The 23,320-nt window shown below is 39.3% G+C and overlaps 1 protein-coding gene across 1 annotated transcript; it reads left to right on the top strand.

The window, feature by feature from the left end:
- Positions 1-1,748: 1,748 nt before the first annotated feature.
- Positions 1,749-21,785, top strand: fubp3 (far upstream element (FUSE) binding protein 3; the record flags this gene model as incomplete). The annotated part of the gene is made up of 19 exons (XM_079234743.1): positions 1,749-1,844; positions 7,642-7,753; positions 9,545-9,578; positions 10,589-10,638; positions 10,796-10,867; positions 11,534-11,591; positions 11,808-11,967; positions 12,611-12,709; positions 12,908-13,012; positions 13,135-13,237; positions 13,550-13,650; positions 13,913-14,042; positions 18,079-18,239; positions 18,500-18,573; positions 18,714-18,796; positions 19,183-19,239; positions 19,525-19,575; positions 19,709-19,836; positions 20,344-21,785. The coding sequence occupies 19 exons, from the start codon at positions 1,749-1,751 to the stop codon at positions 20,350-20,352; spliced, it is 1,683 nt and encodes a 560-aa protein (XP_079090869.1). The 3' UTR covers positions 20,353-21,785.
- Positions 21,786-23,320: the final 1,535 nt, after the last annotated feature.

Genomic DNA, 23,320 nt, shown 5'->3' with positions numbered 1-23,320 from the left:
TCCTGGTCTGGGAACAGCCTTCAGCTCCCACTTAATTTCCCTACTTCTTTTTTGGAGGTGATAACATGCCCAGGGGCTGACAAGGAAGGGAAATTGATATCTGTACGGATGTCTGGAAGACGCAGCACGCCAATCTGTTTGTCTCAAGTTCGAGGTCAATCATCCCTGTCCAAGCAGCTGCATGAGCATGTTGCATATGTGCAACCATACAAGGAGACGGTTATTTAAGTGTTAAGATATAGCACAAATGTTATCAAATGTATCATAAGCTTCAGCATGCATGGGCTTGTGCTGTGTCATGTTTTAAAATTATGTTTTTGGCCATAAGAGATCTGACAGATTTGAGCCTGTAATATCATTAGGGAGCATTCATCCTGCTTGATCCGACACTCAGAAACAAACCCTGAATAACGCTGGTCGAACTCTGTTGGATACAATCATTTTAGTCCTTACTGGTGGGACTTTGCTCATTGAGGTTTGGATTAAATTTATGGAGCAGGAACTGTTTTGCATAAACAGTTTGGAAATGTGCAGCAATTTTACTTTCTTCTGTCTGGCTGCTGGCATTTTCCAGATGTGCAACAAGATGTTTCCACATGTGCAGCAAGGAGAAAAAAAACAATATTCCTCAATGTACATTTTCTTTGTGCCAGATGGGATTTTTTATTTTTTTTTATTCTGACAAGACAGTTTGCAATGTTAGGACAATACATCGCAAAAGTCAGTTTAAAACATTGTGTGGCTCTTTGTTTTTCCTTTTTTAAGAAGATTACAGAACACATTGAGGAACATGACGGTGCAAAGTGACACAGTGCAAATGTCTCTAGTAGCTGAATAACAACTAAACATGACTCTCTCTTTGCCATAGAGGCCTTGAGCAAGGCCTGTTGCTGTTAGCTGATTAGTTTAGTTGAGTTACTTAAACTTGTCACATATACATGACATTTGATCTATGCATATTTAACTCATCCTGAGGATTTTAGGAGCTGTAGACTGCTGTAAAGACATCAGGGAGCAACTTGGACTTGTGGACAGGAGCCAGCGATCCCACCGCCAACTTTGTGATTAAGGACGACCAGGTCAATCCTCTGAGCCACAATGTTGGCCCAATTATACCAGAATTATCAAATTAATTGTGGTGTATTTTTTTATTTAAAATTAAATAAAATGAATTAATGATATTATGAATATATAAAGATGTATATATATACACATATATATATATATATATTATAATAATATAATTAATTATTTGTTTTTTTTTAAATAAAACAAATGTTGAGTATATAATATACATATATATGTATATTATATACTCAACATTTGTTTTATTTAAAATAATATATATATATATATATATATATTTATATAATAATAATATAATTCATTATTTGTATTTAATTTGTAATAAAACAAATGTTGAGTATATATATATATATATATATATATATATATATATATATATATATATATATACATATATATATACATATATATATATATACATATACATATATATATATATATATATATATATATATATATATATATATACATACACTAATATGTTGTATGTGTTGTATGTGATATAATATAAAATCTTTAATTATGGTAAATTTGTATTTGCCTACATGCTATGTAGTCCCCGGTCAACTCGCGAGATCATCTGGCTCGCGGAGCTTCGGTTTGGCACGTGTGCTGTTCTTTTTTCTTTTTTTTTTAAGTGTGGCTCTCAGCTGCCGAGGCGGATGATGATGATGGCGGAGCTGGTTCAGGGACAGGCCTCGGTGGCTCAGCCCGGAACGAAAGATGACTTCGCAGACACGATACGCCGGGTCCGACAGGTAAAAGCCTCTTCGGCGAACGCGAGTGTAGTGCTTTCGGACCACGAACGGCGTGTTTGCACGTGGCGCAGGGCAGGGCTGTGGTCGGGGCACCCCGGAACCCCTACTACAAACACTCCTCATGTACCCAGCAAGCTAGCAAGCTAACGTTAAGTAGACGAGGCAGCATAGCTGAGCGGACAGATTAGAGTTCACACGGGACACGAGACGCAATAAGAAACCGAGTAAAAACTGTCAACACGACCATACGAACCACGGCTGACGCAAAACACGAAGGGCCTCTTATTACGTCGAAGTTTGTGCAACTTTATTAAGTTAACCCGACACACTGCAACCTGTTGTCAAGTAACATAAGTTGCAGTTAGCTCAGCTAGCTAGCTCACTATCACCAGTTTAATTCCCCGACAGCTTGAACCGCGACGTGACCGCGGACAATATTTAGTTTGGACACCAATCCTTAACAAGCGAGCTGCCTGACACGCTGTCAAAAAGTTAGCCGGCTAGTTTCTGCTCCTGAGTTAGCTCCAAGATAACTGACTGTTGCCCCAGTTAAAGAGACTCAATTGGAGCTTAAACAGTGATCACGTGCAAAGCTACCGTCTACTACAGTCTTTTATGTAACAACGAGCTTGTATTTAAAACTTGAAGCGTATTGTTGTTGTTGCGTATTAGCATGAACGTGAGTAAGCTAGCTAGGAGCTGGTGCTAGCTAGCTAGCGTGTGTGGCACTGTGTCCCAAAAGGCAGCGTCGGAGTAAGGCCATGTAATGTAACGTCATCTGTTCAAATAAGCCCCCCTCCACTCCTGTTGAGCACACTTGTTTTTTTCCATTGCTGCCTGGAAAATACCAGAAAATACCAATTTTTGTACTTAAATCTGCAATTCACTGCTCCCTTGTTTAGCTGTTATTGCTTAGTTTCCGACCGTGACTGGTGCAGAGGGTCACAGTAGTTAGGCTACCATTAAGTGGATCAAAGGAAGTAGCTGTAATAGAAGATAAGTATATCACTGACTGATGTGGTGTGTGAATTGGACTTCACACAGCTACCAGTTAAGCTTCCCCTTGTGTAGATTATATCCCAAATAGCCAAGTGTGTCCATGTATGTTGTAATTCATATGATAGTATAAATATTTTGCATAACTAATAATGAGTTTAATGCTCATTATTAGTTATGCATTATTTTGGAAATATTGGAACGTGTAGTACAATTTTGAGTGCACCCAGATACAAACATGACATGTCAAGTACATGTCACTGTCTGCTTTTATATCCCTCCATAAACCCTCCTTCCTCCACTTTCTCACATGTATGCTCACTCCCTGTTCACAAGATCTCAGATTAAAACAAAAAGCTGCCACAGGAAAATTTCACGTCGGCCTCTTAGCAGTGTAAGTAGGTTACAAGGGAATTAGTTTTGATTATCTACCACACTATTGCGTCATTAATTGCAGAAGGCCATATATCCTACTAATAAAACATTATGATCAGAGTAATCACATATTAACCCTTGTAAAAGGTTATGTATTGCTGCCACATTGTTTGTGGCTGCTGTTACATTGGGGATTTTTGCACACCTCTATGTACTTTATAGAAAAGGGAAGTCATCTTGTTGGTTTGCGTCTTATCATATGACATTGAGGTAGCAGAAGACTGAAAGATAGGAAGTCAAAGCCTTGTTTTAATGCTTCTTTACACTGATGTGTATGTTAGCTGTTTCCACAGATGCAGTTATAGCCGTCATGGGTTCTCTACTCGGGGAGCAGCCAGTGAGAGTGACTGACATTTAAATCTTTAAGCTGCATGAGCTAAAATTGCTTTGCATTGTATTTCATGTTTACTGCTTTATTTTTTTTATTTTATTTTTTACACATTTTAGATTAAGCAAAAGTAAAGCACACAGTTCTTTTAAAAATCCATTAACTTTGCAGCCTAAATCATTCAATGTTGACCTCTTCAGTTGTCCTCCTATTTTCTTAATATCAGAATCGTTTATTGGCCAAGCACATACCTGGAATTTGACTTGGTGAAAGATAATAACAATAAATGTAGACATACAGTAAAAACAATATACATAGTGCAATAATAGATAGTGTATTGCACTCTGCCGCCTTCAGCTTGATGCTTCCGGTCTGTTTTATTTTTTCCAATTGCCAGTGTCACAGCGTCACTACATGTACCCATCTTCATCCTAAACATAACCATTAACATTAGCCTGCTGTAAACTGAGGCCAACATACACACACACACACACACACACACACTCTTGCATTATATGAAGACTACTTCAAGTGAAATAGTTTCATGAATAGTGTAGATCTGTGACCAAACAGTTGTGCCACAGCCCCCAATGGACAAGGTGTTCTTGGACCCTAAAAATAAACCATACATACCTTCGTCCCATGTAACCACATGGCACATGACTTCATTTGTGTTATTTTTAGACAAAGCAGACATTTAAGTACATATTTTAAGGCTTAATGATTAAACCTGGCTGTAGTTTTAAAAATAAAAAAATATTTATACATTTTTATGCAGCAAGAATTGCCTTCCAGGAGTCGAGTTGGTCTTGGAGTCCAGTCCACAGTTTGAGATTGGAGTGAGACACGAGAAAAGCTGAGGTTGTGATGTTCTCAAAAATAGAAGATCTTTGACAAGTCGAGTCTTGGCCAATCAGCGTCTTCATGTTCCTCAAACTTGTTTTTAATGGAAGCTAGTCAGCTTGCTATCGCGTTAGCTAATGTGTTTGGGTTGTGTATTGTCGTTAAAGTTACTTTACGTTCAGTTACAGTTCAGTCTTGCTTGTAAAAAAACGTAACGTGATGAAACATGCCGTAACCCCCCGGTCTGGTTCAGTTCACGCTGTCACTCATTAACCTTAAACCGGCACACCGGCGGATCTGGCTGCAGGTTTTTTTAATTTTTTTACTCAAAGTAGAATGAAGCAAATCACGTAGTTGGGCTTAGCCAACAACGTGACGTCGTGGTCATAAGAGACCCAGAATGAAAGAGTTTAAGGAAGAGGACGCTCTATATGTAGCAGTACAGCTTCCCTCTGTCCCAGTATTTCATACATATTGATAAAGCAGGGCATGCTAAATGCAGCCTCTGGAGGGATCAATTACAGTAAAAAGGGCTCACATTTGGCAGATGTAAAGCATAGATATGTATGTTTTTAGTGTTAGTCCATTTTATTGTTTTAATTAACAGCTCAGGGATGTTCAAGGAGCAACCAGTTTGTGCACTTTCTGAAGATGTTTTGCACTGTCACTTCTGTTTTTGAATAAAGGGTTGGAAATGAACGCTTTTTTGATAAAAACATTTTCTTATCCGATTCATCGATTAATCGAAAAAATAATCAATCGATTATTAAAATAATCGTTAGTTGCAGCCCTACCCAGAAGCCTCTGAACATCGAAGGGTTTCTACTGTAAGATAGTTTGACACAAAATCCACCAGACTGCGTGACTGTACTTTACCTGGCCACTGCTCTGGAGCAAATCTTTATGTGCATGCAAATGCATCTTTGATTATATTTGATACACTCGGGTAAATCTGTTTCAGACGAAGTAAATTTGTCATAGCAAGTTTAGTTATTTGATCCCCAAAGCTGGCAAGACTTCATTTATAGTTGTACTCATTGTAGTTTATTAAAGTATTAGACCCAAATCACAAATAATTCATTACACTTAAAATCATGTCGATATTAAACAGATTAAAATGATGCAAAAAAAAACATGCATTTTTTTCCGTTTGTTTTCTTAGACAACTGGAATCACAAATATTTCACAAATATTTTAGAAGACTGTTTTTTCTGTGCATACTTAAACATAAAGGTGACATTTATGATTAAGCTGACACAGGAGAGAAATGTACGTGTTTTTTTTTTAAAATATATATTCGGCTTAATATGGACAAAGTGCATTCCAGTGGTCTTAACACTGAGCAGCCGTCTGCATGCATGCCTTTTTAATCGTAGGGTTCGATTTAAACTTGGTGTATCTTGCCCGAACTTACTTGATATTTTCCTCTCGCTGAACAAGCAATAGATGAAGGGAATTTAATCATCTTGCAATCGGATCAAAAGTAACCACTTTGATGTGTAATTAAATAAAACAAGAGACAAACAACATCATTTATCTTCTAAACTAAATTGGAGAACTAAAATCAACATGTCAAATCCAGTAACAACCTCCACCCAAACTATTCTGGACACGCCTTATAAAACAGGAACGTGATTTGGGAGGTATTTCTCTGGTATCTGCTCAGCTGTAGTGAAATATAACTCAGAGTGAAACTAATTAAAGAAAAAGTTTAAGCATTTTCTTGAGTATTGACTTCCATCTAAAATGCTTTTCAGGCTGCTTGACATGCATGGCTACAAAGATGTCATGGAAAACAGCAACCCCACACCTGCTTCCTTTTCTGCCTCCTTATTTCCATCGCACCCCGCTCACTTTAAACTGGTGGGCTCTGAAGTAGATAATCATGCCTGAAGGTGATGGAAGACTCTAATTGCTGTCACCATATTTTCATATCGTGAAAGAAATTCCAGTCAGGCGCAGATGTCAATTTGGTGTAATTTTCTGAAATGCTATACTTTTGTATGGAAGGAGAGGTGGCAGATTAACGGGTAGTGGAAAATGCTGTTGGCGCTCACGTTCAGCATAACTGAAGATTTTAAATGCCCATCACTGCAGAACACAAGTATCTACTTTGTTTTTGCAAGTGGATGATTTTAAAAGTAGAAATAGATTGGTTTTAAGCTACTTTGTGACACAAATAACTGCACTCTACTTTCAGTTATTTGCGGGGGTTGAACACTTCATCAAAAGAGAAACATGTAGCGAAATGTGTCTGAGAGTGAATTATTGAAAATATTTAAGAAGACGCATATTACACGAGTCACTTGCCAAGTTTTATTTACTGAGGCAAAGTTCTTGTACAGCTGTTTGTGACACAAGCTCAGTTGTTAAGGATTCCTGTCTAAACTAAATATTGGCTATGGTCACGTTGCGGGTTACTTAATGCGTCTTGTGTCCCATATAAACTCTTATCTTTCCTCCTTTTTATATTTTTCATTTAGTATTGTATCGTCAGTTGTGTATAAAATTCAGAGACAAACAGAAATGGAGAAACATTATAGTATAACATAGTTTAAAATGAACAAACTGCAGCTTATAAAATGTAATCGGCACCTGTTTGAATATACCAGGAATCAATTAGGCAATTAAAATAGTTTTAAGATCACTGAATGTAAATATGGGATTTGGCCATCCCTTGTCTTTTCTATTTTGTCTGCGTTTGATCATCTCCATACCTCCTCCTATTTACCTTCTCAGCTCCTAAATCAAGTTAAGGATCTTCCAGTTTTGTGTCCTATTTCTGGGTAGCACTCGTATCTGTAACTTTCTGGCAACTCCTCTCCTAGCAAATTCAATCTGTTGAGGAACTGACGTGTGCTGTGATGATCTGTGTAATTTATCAGTGAAAGCATAAAAAAAAAAAGTTAGGTTAGTCAGTGAGACCTGACTCATGACCGATGTTTAAAGGAAAAAGCAAGGCTCGGTAGTGTAGACTGCTTCAAGCTGCTGTAACAATGTACAAAGTGCAGTTTTCAGCTACTGTCAAAAAGATGACACTCCGCAACAGATGATTTCGTCAATGCCCAACTTCAGAGAAAAGTTGACGATTTTAAGAAACCAAGAAGACAAGTGCGAATGTATGTTCAAAGATAATATCACAGCATATCCACTTTTCACCTTTATTCCATCTGTTTTACTGTTCTGTGTCTCCAGATGGCAGCCAAGATGGGAGGAGACCAGATGCCCAACATGAACAGTTCCCCTCCGGTCATAGACCACTCCCTCTATGGCTTTGGAGGTCCAAAACGTTCACTAGACAATGGAGGTAAGAAGCCTTCAGTACAAACGCATACATGTCATGGTTGCATGTCCGCAGAATGATCTGATGTATTGATCTACTCAACTTAAGTCAGATATGGAGCCATGTTCAACTTTTAATGATCAGCAGTCTGACTGTGGCTCATCTCATAATTTATTGGCCTTGTCATTAATTCTCACAAAGGAGGTTGCAGTTAAATTAAATAAACTATGATAATGGAATAACAACATTAATGAGAAATATGACAGCATTTCTGCCTCAGTGTTGCTGGTAAACAACCTTAAGGTTTTGTGCAAAGAAAACCTATCTGCAGAAATAAGCTTTGCCTATACTAAACTAATAAATGTTTTAGATTTGGACAAGTGAGTGCAAAGTATACCAACAAATAACCTTGCCCACATAGCAAAACTGTGCCCCCAGTGTGATCTAGCATGACTAGGAGTTTCTTTTTTATGTAAACAAAGTTTCTGTTTACATTCAGTGTGAACTCGCTAAAACATTGTATCCTCGAGGCCAAACAAATACGCTGAATATTGCAAAGCACTTTATTTTGTATTCATAAATCAGCATCGTTTAGATTCATTTTATTTGTCAGAAACGCTGTCAGCGTATGCTAGGCAAACACACATCTGTCAAACTTGCCGCTCAACTAATTGATGTATTGGAGACTTTTTAAGAAAGTGTCTGCAGGTGTCCATGAAGATGCACTCTGTGGTGTCTGGTGCGGTTTTATCGGAGTAGTTTTCCAAGTACATAAGCGCAGTATCAGACCAAAAGAAGGTACTGAGATTGTTGCATCCCTGGCTAACATATCTAAGGGAGGGATACTAAACCACCTAAACCAATGCTTTCAGAGAGAAGAAGCTATGCAGGGGAAACACTACAATCTGAATTGAGAGCCATCGCCTTGTGTTTTCATGTTTCTATGCAGTATTGAGTGTCTTGACACTGCAGTGTTGTGAAAAGTAATTCTATCTTGCTGTCCATCGCAGACATATCAAACAAAGACCTCATCCATTTCATGTCCATGAAGTGGAAACCACCGTTGTCCTCTTATGTTGTCACAGTTAATTTAGCCCTGAAAGCATGGATAGATAAATATAATACAATTCTGGTTTGTTTGTTTGCAACAATTTGTCCTAAGTTTCTTTCTGTGAAGGTTTTCCCACACGGGGAAATAACAGAAATGTTATAGCGCTGCGGTTAGCTCTCAGTATTTAGTTATCAAACGTACAAGTATACAAATATACTCCAGACATTCCCATTTTATCTTACAGTCCTGTCCTTGTATAAATGCGGTACACCTCCTGTTTTATATTCATAGCTGTTCCATTCTCAAGCGTTAACCCCGGTGCATTTCCAGAGGAAGTGAAATCAGTGCAAACGACCATAAAATTGATTTGAAGTTGCTAGATATCAACTCAGGTGTTCACGTTCATGGCAGCACATCCTCCACTGACCCTGCAGGACCCTTGCGTGGTGCTACCCGTCAAAATGCAATTCAGGACCAGCAGCCACTGACCCGGCTGCTGCCTCTCTTTTCTGAACGGCTCTGATTGAAACACTCACTCAAACACTCACAGACCTGATTACCATGCTGGTGAAAGCCCCCCGCTGTGGGTCACGTGAAGGATTGGCAGGACCATATCCATCTGCTCCATCCCCTCCATGACTCGTCCTTTTTCATTTCGCTGCTTTGTCACTTTCACAGATATTTAAAATATTGGTTATCTTTATCCATGATCTCAGATTATTTCGCACATGTTAATTTGTCTATTTTCCTCTCACCTCTCTCAGTGGGGAACCATCTTGGTGCAATGGTACATCAAAGGTGAGCAGAGCCTCCTCACATCTGTGTTTCTGTTCATTTTGATATACTTGGTTGTATTCATAGTATTTTCTCTGCCTCAGTTAACCCTCTGAACCCAAAGTAGTTCCAGGGCATATTTGGCTCCCGTCACATTTAACTCACTGTGGCCTCTTTTCTCACATGCATACACACTACCGCTCAAAAGTTGCAGGCCACCTGTTATATTGATGTTTTGTCTTTCTTTTCATAGGGACAGCGATTTTAAAAACGTTATAATTCAGACACAAAATGTATTTATTGAGACAAGTGAGAATACTGTTGTAACCATTTTAACACCCATATAGCCGTCAATTCCAAATTTGTTTTCCAGTCCAGAAAAGCAGAAGTTGACCCTTGATCATTATTGAACCAAAACAGTACTTTCATTGCTGTTTTTCTTTGGGCCCTCTTTGCAGTCTACTCAGTGGTTCGGTTGAATAGCTTTAAAAGCGTTATAATCCTGTGGACATGGCCAGCAGGGGGACATTCATTTAAGCCACCTAAAAAGAAAAGCCCACCTAAATAATCAATATACTTTCAAGTGTACGCTAAATTTAGAAGGTCTTTTGCTCACTGTTTTCTTGATTTATTCTTTAAGTCTATGAAATCTCAGAAGAAGAAAAAAATGTGCATGTTCTGTTTTTTAAAAGAGTACATGTTATTTTTACCATGATGTAAAACAATTCCTTTTGACAAGCTAGAACCAGAACATGTTTGTAAACTACATTTAAGAAAACAATGATTCAACTCTTTGAGTTGAAACATTAGTTGATCATTAGAAAATGAATCAGCTGTTCTGTTATTGATTTAAATCTTCTTCTTTTTTAAGACATAATCCCAAAATGTACTAGTTCCAGCATCTTAAATGTGTATATTATCTTCTTCTTTTTTTTTTATGTCTTCAATGACCGTAAACTTAATATCTTTGGGTTTTAGATCAGAGAAAAGAAGCAATCAGAAAACATTATTGATCATGTCCTAATCTCTCCCAGGGCTCTTGCTACCGAAGACTACAAAGTGCCTGATAAGATGGTGGGATTCAGTAAGTAGCTCTTCAGTTCGTTATAGTCAGTATTAATGTTTGACATGTAATCATCAGTATTGACATTCCGCTCAGTTTTTGGGTCACTGCTTAAGGCCCCTGTCTAAATTCAAAAAGGCTTATAAACTGTGCTTTTCTCTCCGCTTCGCTTCTGCAGTCATTGGAAAAGGAGGAGAACAGATCTCAAGAATTCAGCTGGAATCGGGTTGTAAGATCCAGATTGCTTCAGGTAAGTTGTGACGAAACACATTATCCCCTTCTTTCTGCTTTAAGTGTGCATTTTCAAGATATCCATTGTGTCTCCTCAGAGGTCAGATTTTTTTTTTTTTTTTTTATTTATTTATTTTTTTTAAACTGAGTGGCATGCACCATAAACTAAAATTGGCAGTAGAATATGGGGGTCCTTTTTAAAAATTGCCATGATTTCTCCTTGTGTGCAGTAGTGTTGGAAATGTTTGGTAGTAGTAGATTATCACAATGACTTTCAGATGTTTTACTCTTTCCTCTTTCAAAAGATTCAAATGATTTGGCTTGCCAACTTTCAGGTTTGGGGCAACTGCAATGTTTTATTAGCAGCACTTTAAGTCCCCACTATTCAACATGTATTAGTCTCATTGGTGTGTCTGCCCTGTAATTGACTGGCAACTTGGGCTGAGAATCTCTCGGCAAGATTCGATTCAGGGGGCTAGGATGTGATTATAAAGCGACTATCAATCCTGATGCATCGAACATTTTCTGTACATGATATTTTTTCTTCTTGAGTACTAAAAAATCCATATGCTGGCTTTTAAGCCGGTCGATTGTATCAATTTTCAGTGTGTGTGAATTTAAGTATTTCCATTCTTGTGTTTCTACATGTGCACTATCTTTAATTTCTGCGCTCATGTTCTTACAGACAGTGGAGGCATGTTGGACCGGCCCTGCACGCTGACTGGAAGCCCAGAGAACATTGAGTGAGTCTCAACTTTGACAGATTTACTGAAAGTGTGCCCTATTGTTGCGGCACAGAGGGCATGAACTCAAATCTCTTTTCACTTCTCCACTTAATTAGTCACTGAATCACCTGAACACTTCTTTCACATTCGACAAAGAAAAATGTGAGGAGAGTTTTTTTTTGTTGTCGAGTCTGTAACTGGTGATAAATGTATTTCTCGCTCCACCCCCCCCAGTCAGGCCAAGAGGCTGTTGAGTGAGATTGTGGAGCAGTGTCGGTATGGTCCAGGTTTTCACAGCGACATGGACGGCAGCTCGATCCAACAGATTCTCATCCCCGCTAACAAAGTTGGCCTTGTCATCGGCAAAGGAGGCGAGACCATCAAACAACTGCAGGTCTGGTAGTCGACCACATTGAAAGAAACGCAGTTTGTGCTTTTGACAACTGTACTCTTTTAGTCGGCCATGATTTTTGCTGTTAAACTTTTGACCCGCCATCATGGAGGACATGCAGACTGCACTAGACACAATTCTACAATAACATATTTTATTAGGGTTGTCAAAGAAATAGGCAGAATTTCTTCCATGATTGAAGAAATTCTGCCTATTTATTTGCAGTGCACCTTTTAGCCATGTGAGGGAGCCTAGATGTTTTTATTGCTCGATAATTGCAGTCTATTTACAACTGTCATATCAATGGCTAGTGTATGGTATTTGTTTTACTGAGAGGAAGAAAAAGAGAGCCTGTAAACTCTGGTTAAATATATGCATTTGTCTAATTTATTTTTTCAACAGATACCAATTCTTTAAATTATGCCTTTATTTGTCTCCAATGCAGCTTGGTACACCCCAAACGAGCTCTCACACACACGCACGCCACACACCCCGCATCTGGTCTAGTTGGCCAAGATTACATCAAACTATAAAACCTGTTATTCAAGATGTGGCAGAATTTCCTCCCTTCAGCAGGAATAGTGTTTTGAGCTCCAGGTAACTCCTTGGTGTGTGACTCTGCTCCTGTCTGATTGTACCCCTGCAGGAGAGAACAGGAGTGCAGATGATAATGATTCAGGATGACCCCATGCCCACTGGAGCAGACAAGCCCCTGAGAATCACTGGGGATCCCCACAAAGTGCAGGTCGGTCTCAGAGGAACTCAGTGTGCGCCGCTATCTTGCCAGTTTACACTAAATTTTACACATTTTATACCTTTTCAGTGTTCCGGTCATTTTCAAAGCATCTTTGTTTTTATTGAATACTCCAGCTAGACATTTATAATTCACATTCTTTGTTTTGATGTTTTAAAAAATATGTTTGTCTTTCAATCTTCTTTATAGCAAGCCCGTGAACTGGTGGTAAAGCTCATCCGAGACAAGGACCAAGGAGACTTCAGGGTTGGCAGGGCAGATTTTGGATCCAAAATGGGGGGAAGCAGTCTGGATGTAAGAAGACCTTTTGTTCTGCTTACACAAATGCCGGGCAGCTAAGATAATGTGATTTGTATTCATTCGCGTTAGATATTTTTGTAATCTTTTCTGAATTCTTCTCTTTCCTCTTCGCCCAGGTGGTTGTGCCCAGATTTGCTGTCGGCATCATCATCGGCAGGAACGGAGAAATGATCAAGAAGATTCAGAATGATGCCGGAGTCAGGATCCAGTTCAAACAAGGTAAGAAGAGTCCACCACGCCTGTTGTCAGCAATCGAGTGAAGTAGAAATATGTTTAATCCCTAAAGCTGGTCATCATATTAATGTTGAAACGCAACACGTCTTTGTGGGAAAACTTGGTGACCGATATGTATTCCAGGCTAAAATTCGAAAGTTCATCACTACTCACTTAAGATGGGAAATCCAAGCCTAAAGTTAAAAAATATCCTCATGGTTTTACATAATTAATTGTATTTAAAGCACTCAAAAGTAAATGCATATGCAGGCTTAAAACCGGTAAAGAGCTTTTGTGTCCCTTGTATTTGTCGTCCAGATGATGGAGTCAGTCCTGACAGAATTGCTCAGGTGATGGGCCAGCCAGACCACTGCCACCATGCGGTCCACCTCATCAATGAACTGGTTCAAACTGCTCAGGTTCGTGTTTCTTTGTCCTCCCTGTTGACATTGCTCCAGTAAATATGATTTTATTTGACTAACAGAGCAGCAAGACACAGTATTTTAATAAACAGGATAATATATGATAATTTAATAATCACTGTGATTATTATCACATGGTGAAAAATAAACTCAATGGAGAATGCCATAGGTAAATATCAAGTAAAAATGAGAATGAGAGCCTTAACCTTTCCTGCAAGCTGCTTGTTTGTCAAAAAACGTTGCTGCTTCTTTCCTGTAGGAGCGAGATGGATTTGGAGGCGTAATCGGACGTCGGGGGCGAAGTGACTGTAACGTGGGAAGCTCTGGAGGACTGCAGGAGGTGACATACGCTGTTCCTGCCGATAAGTGTGGGCTAGTGATTGGCAAAGGTAAGGAATGTGTTTTCATGAAGTTTCATATTTCTTTTTATGACTAGCTCATACTTTTTTTGTGAGAGACTTCATTGTGAGCGTGCCTTTGTATAATCAATGTCTTGCTGTCTGAGAGAAATAATAGAATCCATCAGTATGAACAGTCTTAAGAGTATATCCAAAACGCCAGATTGCCTTTTCCCTTTTAATAACTGAAAGCCGTTTGGTGTTCTGCCACTGCGTGAACCTGATGAGAAGAGGGGGGTGAGTGACCACCCTCCTATTCTCTCTCCGGGGCTCATGTATACAGCACAAGTGGCATTCATTGGCTTCACTAAGGGCTTAATGACGGGGATAATGCGTGTAATGTGACATTAATTGTTAAAGGTGCATAATAACAGCCCTCAATCATGTGGAAGGCTGCCTGGCATCTAATGAGGGTCTTTCAGCCCAATAGAGTGCAGCGAGGGAATGAATAGGAGGAATTAGCTTATTGGCTATTCATGCCCACTCTATTGCCAGCTATTTAAAAGTCATTGACCATTGCATTGGAAAGAGCTTGTGTGTGTGTGTGTGTGTGTGTGTGTGTGTGTGTGTGTGCGTGTGCGTGCATGCATGTTGCCTTGGTGTGTGTGTGTGTGTGCGTCGAGTTGTGGGCGGGTTCGGAGTGGGCCTCTTTACCTAAGATAAAAACATGGCAATAGAAATGTCAAGTGGCTTTTGTGCATGTATTGGGGCGAGGGAAACAAATAAACCTGGGCGTTGCGTCCCCTTCTCTGTGCATTAGCATATGAAGTGGGCCAATATGGTGGAGATGGCGGTGGGTCTGGGTGCTGTCAGCCGTCCCTTAAAGGGTGCGGTGATTAATATCTTTACGATGCCATATGCAGCCCATTGCCCCTCTGTTTTGACCCCCTACACACAGACGCACACAGCTTGATGAATCAAGCCACCCACCAACCTGCTCAGACTTTTTTACAGGCGTGAATTTGGTGCAAGAGCCAAAACGCTCATCTCATAACTTTACTCATGAATTTTGAACTAAAAATCTAAACTCAAAGGTTCACTTGCTAGGTTTTCCAGGGCTTTCAGTCACTTATCATAAAGGATGGGTATCGTTTGGGTTTTTACCGATACCGGTGCTAAACCGATAGTTTTAAAACGATACCGGTGCCTGAACCGATACTTTTTTATTGCCAAGGCAATTTTTTTTCTTCAAATTTAACAATATTATGAACTGTTTAAAGTATACTATAGATATAAATAAGTACATACAAAACACTTGACTTCAAACTACAGCTTCAAACCTTTTAACTTCAAACTATAAAAATATACATTTAAAAAAAGAACAGGCACAAGCATCAGGTGGCCTGATGAGATCGTGTGCAACATAACTCAGACACTGTTGGATCCTAAAACTGCTGCTTTACTGGACTACACGTCATCATTAATATCAACTGGAGAGATTTGTTCCAGCAAGGTGTGTGTGTGTGTGTGTGTGTGTGTGTGTGTGTGTGTGTGTGTGTGTGTGTGCTGGAAGCCCCGCCCCCTCGAGCCCCGCTCTGCATGCAGGCAGACAGAGAGCAGAGCAGCGAGTGTGCTCTGATCCGCGCTATTTTAATAATCGTTTTTAGCGTGCGGGTACCGCGCCACCTTTTTAGTATCAATATACCGTGCAACTTTACAGAGTAGTGTAAAAAAAAAGTATTTAAATCGGCTCAGGCACCGGAAGGAAGCACCGAAATCTGCGTTGCTTTTCGATCCGGTAGGTACCGGACGTGTTGGTTCTCGGTACCCAACCCTACTTATCATAGTGGATGTGAGTTTGCTCATTTGAAAGTCGAAATTTTCCTGTTTGAAAGCTGTGGAAAAACCTAGTAAGTGTATATGTGTTAACATTTATTAGTCGAACTCTATTGCTTTTATTATGACTTTCACCTTATACTACTGATGATTCAAAGTGTTGCTTTAAATCCAACCTTACATCATATACACTTGTTTTTGCACATTTCTGTTAGTTATATATATTTTCTCATCTATCCCTTTTTAGATTAGTTATTTTTTTCACTGCCATGAGGGGCAAAGAGAATATACTGCTATGATGATTGTCATCTCCAATGTGCGACTGGGTTAAAATAAAATGATATTCTTTTTTTAATCGTGTTGCGAAATTATGATACGATGTAATTTTACAAATATAGTCAAAATGTAACAGATATACTATTAAGTTAGATTTTGTTACAGAGTTGGTGGTTCAATCCCCAGCTCTTCCTGTCCACATGTTGGAGTGTCTTTGGGACAGAGACGGCACCCCAAAGTTGGAGATTTGTGTTTTCTCCGGGTTGACTTCCACAGTCTAATGACATGGCGGTTTGGTGGACTCTAAATGTCTCGTAGGTGTCAATGTGAGCATGAATGGTTGTCTGTCTCAGCCCTCTGATAGACTAGAGACCTGTCCAGGGTGTACCCGCCTCTCGCCCAATGACAGCTGTGATCGGCTGCTACCAGCCCCCCTGCAACCCTCTAAAGGATAAGCGGATAGATGGATGGATTATCGGTTAATGTTCAATGACTTGATTAACTGATCATGTCAGCTTTAGAACCAGGTATAATATGGATACAACTTATAAGAACACTTCATTAACATAGTGAAAGTAAACTTACAAACAAACTAGACTTTTCCTTTTCTTTAAGTTCACCTGAGTTGTTGTTTGAGTTTTTTGGGAAAAGCTATCTGCAACTAAATTCATCCTCAAGGACAAATCTATTTATCAAAACAAATCTTCTTAATGGAGGTTATTAAACATGTATTTCCTGATTTATATATTGATATAAATATACTCTTAACATTTGATTTCAACCATACTGCACACCTTTATAGTTTGACGTAAAACTGCCGTTGCAGTAGAAATGGCCGTGATGCACATTCTGGGAATGTTATGTTCCCTTGAGGCCTGAGAGTTTTACCCCACCAGCCGCTAACCAGTCCATTGGGGTTGCCTTGAATGCCGTCACCAGTTGCACTTTTGTATCCCCTCTTTTCTCCAGCTCACTAAACCAGTCTCATTAATAAGGCCCGTATTATCTGCCCTCACTACAGCCCAGTCCATGAAATGAATAGTCAGGGTCTTCATTGCACTCTGCTGTCTGACTAGAAGAGCTCATAATGGCTTCATTAAGGCAGAAGTTTCATTTGGTTGACAATGGGTTAATGGGCCATGTGCAGTCTGTTGGCAGCAAGGAATAGGCTCCGGGAGGAGGAGAGGTTTTTGATGAGCGTTTTCATTCGGAGGTCAGCCAGGGTCATTCGGGTGTCAGCCACAAGTGAACAAATGTGTAATTGATGTTGGGACAGCCCCGGTGTCCCCCCGGGAAGCACCCTCAGCCTTTTTCGTTCAGATGGGTATTGTGGAGGGGGGCGGCGTCTATAACGGGGGGTTCACTCCCTCCTCTCATCACGGAGGACAACACCGAGTCAAGAATGAAAAGGGTAAAAGAGACAAACGATATCCCCGAAGGAGGATACGCTTCAATTTTGGCCCTTTTCTCCTGCCAGCTATGTTTCATTTCTCCCTGCTGGTGTAATTGCTCTCCCCACACGTCGGGAAGCTGGCATCTGATGCAGCGGAGGGGGAGGTGTGCAGGAGATGTCTCCTTTTGTTTCCTGATTTGCATGGATGTTGCCACAGAATGGTAGATAAGTGGTGAGACACAAGCCGGAGTCTTCATAAGGTAGCACTATCACGCCACTTTCCAAGTCGAGAGTATTTATCAATTAGACAATTGGCAGACGATTATCAAAATAGTTGCCAAGTCATTTTCTAATTGTTTTCACCAGTTCCTGGTTCTCAATGTGAGGATTTTTAGTTTTCCTGTGTCTTTTGTGATAGTTAACCAAATATCTTTATATTTTGGACAGTTGGTCCACCATGGGCTCTTTCTGTACATCTGACATTCTTAGGCTGATAAAATAAGAGGCAGATTAACTAATAAAAACACGACTGTTTGTTGCAGCCCTAGTTAAATATGATGTATTACTTGTTGCTTTCCCCAGGTGGAGAAACCATCAAGAACATCAAAGAGCAGTCTCGTGCCCACGTGGAGCTACAGAGAAACCCACCGCCCAACACCGACCCCAACGTGCGCATCTTCTCCATCCGAGGCACCCCTCAGCAGTTGGAAAAGGCCCGCCAGCTGATCGATGAGAGAATTGGGGTAGGTGGTCTGGCTCTGGCCCAAAACACTATTGTCTGGCCTGATATTCATGAGTGCACATGTCATTGTGGAGAGCTGCCGGGTTGCTGTGGTCCTGGTGGCCAGCAGGATGTCACCAGAGGTTAAACATAAAGAATCCATCAAATGGACTTAATGGAGTGCATCAGCGCCCGGCCCTGCCCTCTGACCTTGCCTGTTGGCTCCCTTTTAAACACAAGTGTGGTCCCTCACTTGCCTCCTCTTCCCTTTCTATGCTCTAGGGCCCAGGAATGGGGGGCAACAGCAGCTTCGGTATGAATCCCTACAACCAAGGACCAACCACTCCTCCTCAACAGTATGCTTCAATTTCTTGTCAAACCATCTCACATTTTAGTGTCATTTTCATGTTTTGCAGTTCAAACGTGTACTGGAAGTAAGAATTTGATTGGCACTTTTAATACTCACATTCAATTGTCTGTTTTATTTTTACATAAGTGGGGCTCAGACGTTCATGGCTGGAGGAGGAGGGTGGGGTACAACTTTTCAAATATGGCAGCCTCAAGGCCAACAGGAGCACAGTAAGTAAAATGCACCAAGAACTATTGTAGCTGTTAGAGCAACCTGACCAGATATGAATATCATTCACAATCAAGAAACCTGAGCCTTTCCCAGCTAGATTGTTCTAGGAAACAAATAATATATTCACAATGTATTTTGTTGACTTTAAATGTGGCTCAAAGTGTAGCCGAGCGAGAGTTTCATGTTGCTGCAGTGTAGTCAAAGTGTTCAGCAGGCGAGGATACGATGGTTACGCTCCGTGGCTAACCGCCTCTTTCCTGTACAGACAGATTTTAAATTTGCTGTCGATGGAAATCATTAGGAAGCGGATGAGAGCAGAAGGGGGAAAAGGGAAGCAAAGCCCACTCTCAGTAACTCTGGTGGTGTTATCTGTGTCTGGTTTCAGGTCACAATGGATCCCAGACGAGCCAGATGGACTGGGAGCAGTATTATAAAAAGCTAGGCAAGAGAAAAGGATATTTTCTTTTAATACCCACTTTATTCTACAATCTTGTTCCACAGAAGTTTCAATTTACGTTTATCCTTTCTTATATAAAAGTTATTTGTTCACATTAGCCTGATGAAGCCATGCATTTACTCACCATGTTGGAAAGACGAGCATAAATCCTTCTTGTAACTTAAGTGTAAAACCCTGGTCGCTAAAACTGAAAAATCAGAGGGGAAAGGCTGTATTTAAGACTTGTATTATGAAAGAAACAAAATTTAAACTATTCTGTTGGGTTTCCAGGTCAGCAAAACCAAGCCCAGAGCACTGCTCCTGAATACAACAAAGCTTGGGGTAAGTACTTGTGGGAGTATTTCATTATGACCACAAACGGATTTAAGTTGGAGCTCAAACCTGCGGATTGATTTAATTTTCTTGATTCCGGCTCTGTTTCGTTCCTTATTGTTTTTTTTCTTTCCCCCTTCAGGCCAGACAGCTGGTCCTGCATCTCAGCAGACCTCTAATCCTGACTACAACGCCTGGGTTGACTTCTACAGACAGCCGATGGCCTACTTCAACCAGGGCGCGCAGCAAACACAAGCCCAGGGCCTTCAGGTGAGAACCAACTGCCTTTGTTCACATTACAAATGTATCAGGATGAGGCTGGTATTCGTCTTATTGCCAACAAATCCCATAAAAGACCAAAACCAATGATGTTCGTCTTTAGCTCTCGGTTCCAAACCCATTGGTTCCTACCGACGATGTAAAGGTTTTGAAAGCGGCTCACAAAATATGATTCACCTTTTTTTTTTAAAGGCTCAGTCTTTTCCTCAAACCACTCTGAACTGTAATTATCAGCTAATTTAACTAAGAGTAGAGCTGAAGCGATTAGCGGATCGACCAAAAATTTACCTGCAACTTTGATAATCATTTAATCTGTGAAAAGAAATGTTGATTTAATAGTTGTTGTACATCAATGGAGCACAATTATTACTGGTTGGATTGGTTTACAGTAATAAAATATATAATATCACCTGATTTCTCTTTTTTAAATCTCTGAACAAATGTCAGTGGAATCTGCTGCTATTGTGTGATGATGAACAAACTGTTTTTCTTCTCCAGGATCATTAAGAGCCCAGGTGAAAGACTTGAATCACTGAGGATGAAAACAACCCTTTTTTAACAGAGGGGTTATAGATTTGCAACGCCTTGAAGACTTTTTTTCTTAGTGAGAAACACTAGCTGTAGAATGACTTATATGATAAAGTAATATTTCTAAAAATCAGGAACAGTTATTTGTTACTAAATGCTTGTGTACACTGTTATTTTCAATAGACAGTATCTGGGATCCCTTTTTGGACTTGAGAGAGCTGTTTCGTTTTTCTATATTTTCCTGTCTTTGACTCAGATTGTACCGCCAAAACTGACCCAAGAGTTGTAACATTTCAAAAGGCAATATGATCTATTTTTTCTAGTTTTGTTGAAATGAAACCATGATTATGTGCTTAGCAGTCTTGAATACCATTTGTCATATGTCATAAGATGTTTAAAAGAGTGTGTTAAAATGTTTTTCCTTTTACATAATTCAGTGAAATGAAACTGTGATGTTTTGTTACAGGAAATGTATTTTTGTTACACGGTTTAAAAAGAAAGGATTAATGTCTGCCAGCGGCAATAGTTCTGATTTAATTCCTGTTGTGCATTGTATGCTGTTTTTCATTGTCATTTTATTGTACTCTGGTTTAAAAAAGGTGCAATATCTAATTTCACTTTTGAAACAAAGATGGGTTCTTTACTATTTTGACCGACTTTTAACTTGTAGTTTTAAGATGTTTTTTTGTTTTGTTTTTTTCTCAAATGGAAATGTCATGGATAATGTATTAGAATTATCTGTCATGATAGGATTTAGGGGGATGTTGCAAATAGCTTTTTTGCCTTTGCTACCTTGTAAAACTATGTATATATGCTCATATATTTGACTGTTAATTTAAAATATATATGTTTCATATATATATACTTATATAAAAATATTTTTTTTTCCTGCAATCAGTGTTGCAGGAAAATTGTCCCTCTTTTTCTGTTCCGTTTTCATACTGAAAATGTTCAAAGATTGTGAATGTGTGATTTGAAATTTGATGTTGCATCTTGTTATGAAGAAAAATAAGAAGTGATAGATTTTTGTGTATGTTCTGTACCTGAACTATTCAAGACTGCTAAGCCGCTGTACTTCTACCTGTGTAATAATTAATATAGTATTTTTATGTTTTAAGTATTATGATCAAAAACTGTCTTATTTGGTACCTCCCAGTTCACCAACGCCCCACTGAGCCCTCACTGTGGACTCAGTGGGGCGTTGGACTCAGTCCAATGCTAATAACTTTTTAATTAATTTTTTATTTCTTTGTGTGACCTAATATAAATGATATAAATGCATCATTATGGAAAAATGATTCTGGTATTAACGTCATTTCTTAATGAAAAGGGATATAATTTCAAAATGTCTAATTATGGTGGTTTATTTTCCTTTGTGTACAGTTAACCATGTATTAAAAACATCCAGACTACCTTTACTGTGTACCTTTGAGCTGATTTTCAGTTTCATAACATTATGGACAGTCTTTTGTTACATTCTGATACTTAGTGTTGAATATTCTGTCAAACCGTGAGACGATAGAATGAATATTTAGGCCAACTGTATGCTTTCATGTCAAAAGAAACTCTGGTTATTGTCTTCAGGAATTCATTAGTCAACATATATGATCGTTCCTTCTTTACACCTGACTATGGGGGCTTTTGATAGGAGCACAATATTCTATCTGGACCGGTTTCATTAGTCTGTTACAACTCAAAATGTGCTCAAACAGGCGAGATCTCAGGTGTGACAAATGCCTTCATAGAAATGTAATGTTGACTCTTCTCATTTCTTCTACAGACTTATGTTTGCACTACTACAGAATTGGGTTTGTTTCTCAAAATGAACCATGTTTCATGATTGATTTCAGTCTCCGTATTGCACAATAGTAGCAGATTTGCTCCACTTCCATGTCTCATTGCTCCCTAAACAATCCATGTAACATTTCCATCCCTTCCCTCCTTGCACATGTTAAATGTCCACTTCCAGCAGCACGTCATCCCTGAGCTCTCCAATCCAGACTCCCTCCAGCTTTGTCACTGCACATCTTTGCACCCAGCAGGGCGACTCCTTCCACAGAGGACCCTGCGCGGCCCCATACCGTCCACCGCATTGATGCCGTGCAGCTGTTTCCAAATCCAGCCCTTGATTTTGATCCTCTTCCTTCTTTTTAAGGCGGCGTCCCCGTGGACACTTCTGACCTGGTGGTCTATTGTTGCCGTCTAATGATTTAGTTGTTCCAGAATCATTCAGACTGAGGCTGAAGAGGCACGATTATTATTCATATAGACCTTTCTTGCACCTTTGCTCTTTCAGGGATTATTTTATGCTGCAGCATGTGAACCATCCTCCACATAAAGAAGAATTTAGAGCAGGACAAAGGGGTTGTCTCGTGTTTTTATTGTACAGTGGAAAACTCTTTGGGGCAAATGAGGTTTTATGCTAGTTTGACTTGACAATAGTAGACTTTCATAAATTACCAAACATACACAAGAATATTATAAACTTTAAAAAGTTGTTGCAGGGAAATAATACACATTTAGGTTATCTTTCTTATTTTAAATGTAAACAAACTTTTTGTATTATTACATAAACTGCAGTTTCTGTGCTGTTGAACTTGTTCTGTACTTTAGAATTAGCATTTTCTGCTACTTTACACTTGTTCTGTAACTGGAAGATATTGCACTTTTTATTACTTTTAATAAAATAAATGTAGGTATAGTTACACAATAAGTTGAATTGTTACTTATATGTTCAGCTTATAAATATAGTGCATGAAGCAACAATAAAACTATAATATAACTTGATGGAAGAAGCCTCTCATGAGAACCTTTACTTTAATTACATGTATCACTGTGTGGTTGTACTTTTACTTGCACCACTGAGGCATTAAACACTGCATCACTCTTAAAAAACTTATATAACGACGGATGGTTTTCTTAATTAGCCTTATTGATCTGTTTGGAT

Source organism: Taurulus bubalis, assembly GCF_910589615.1.
Source record: "Taurulus bubalis genome assembly, chromosome: 19".
Classification (NCBI taxonomy): domain Eukaryota; kingdom Metazoa; phylum Chordata; class Actinopteri; order Perciformes; family Cottidae; genus Taurulus; species Taurulus bubalis.
Note: the sequence above shows the minus strand (reverse complement) of the source record. Positions and strands in the feature narration are given on the sequence as shown.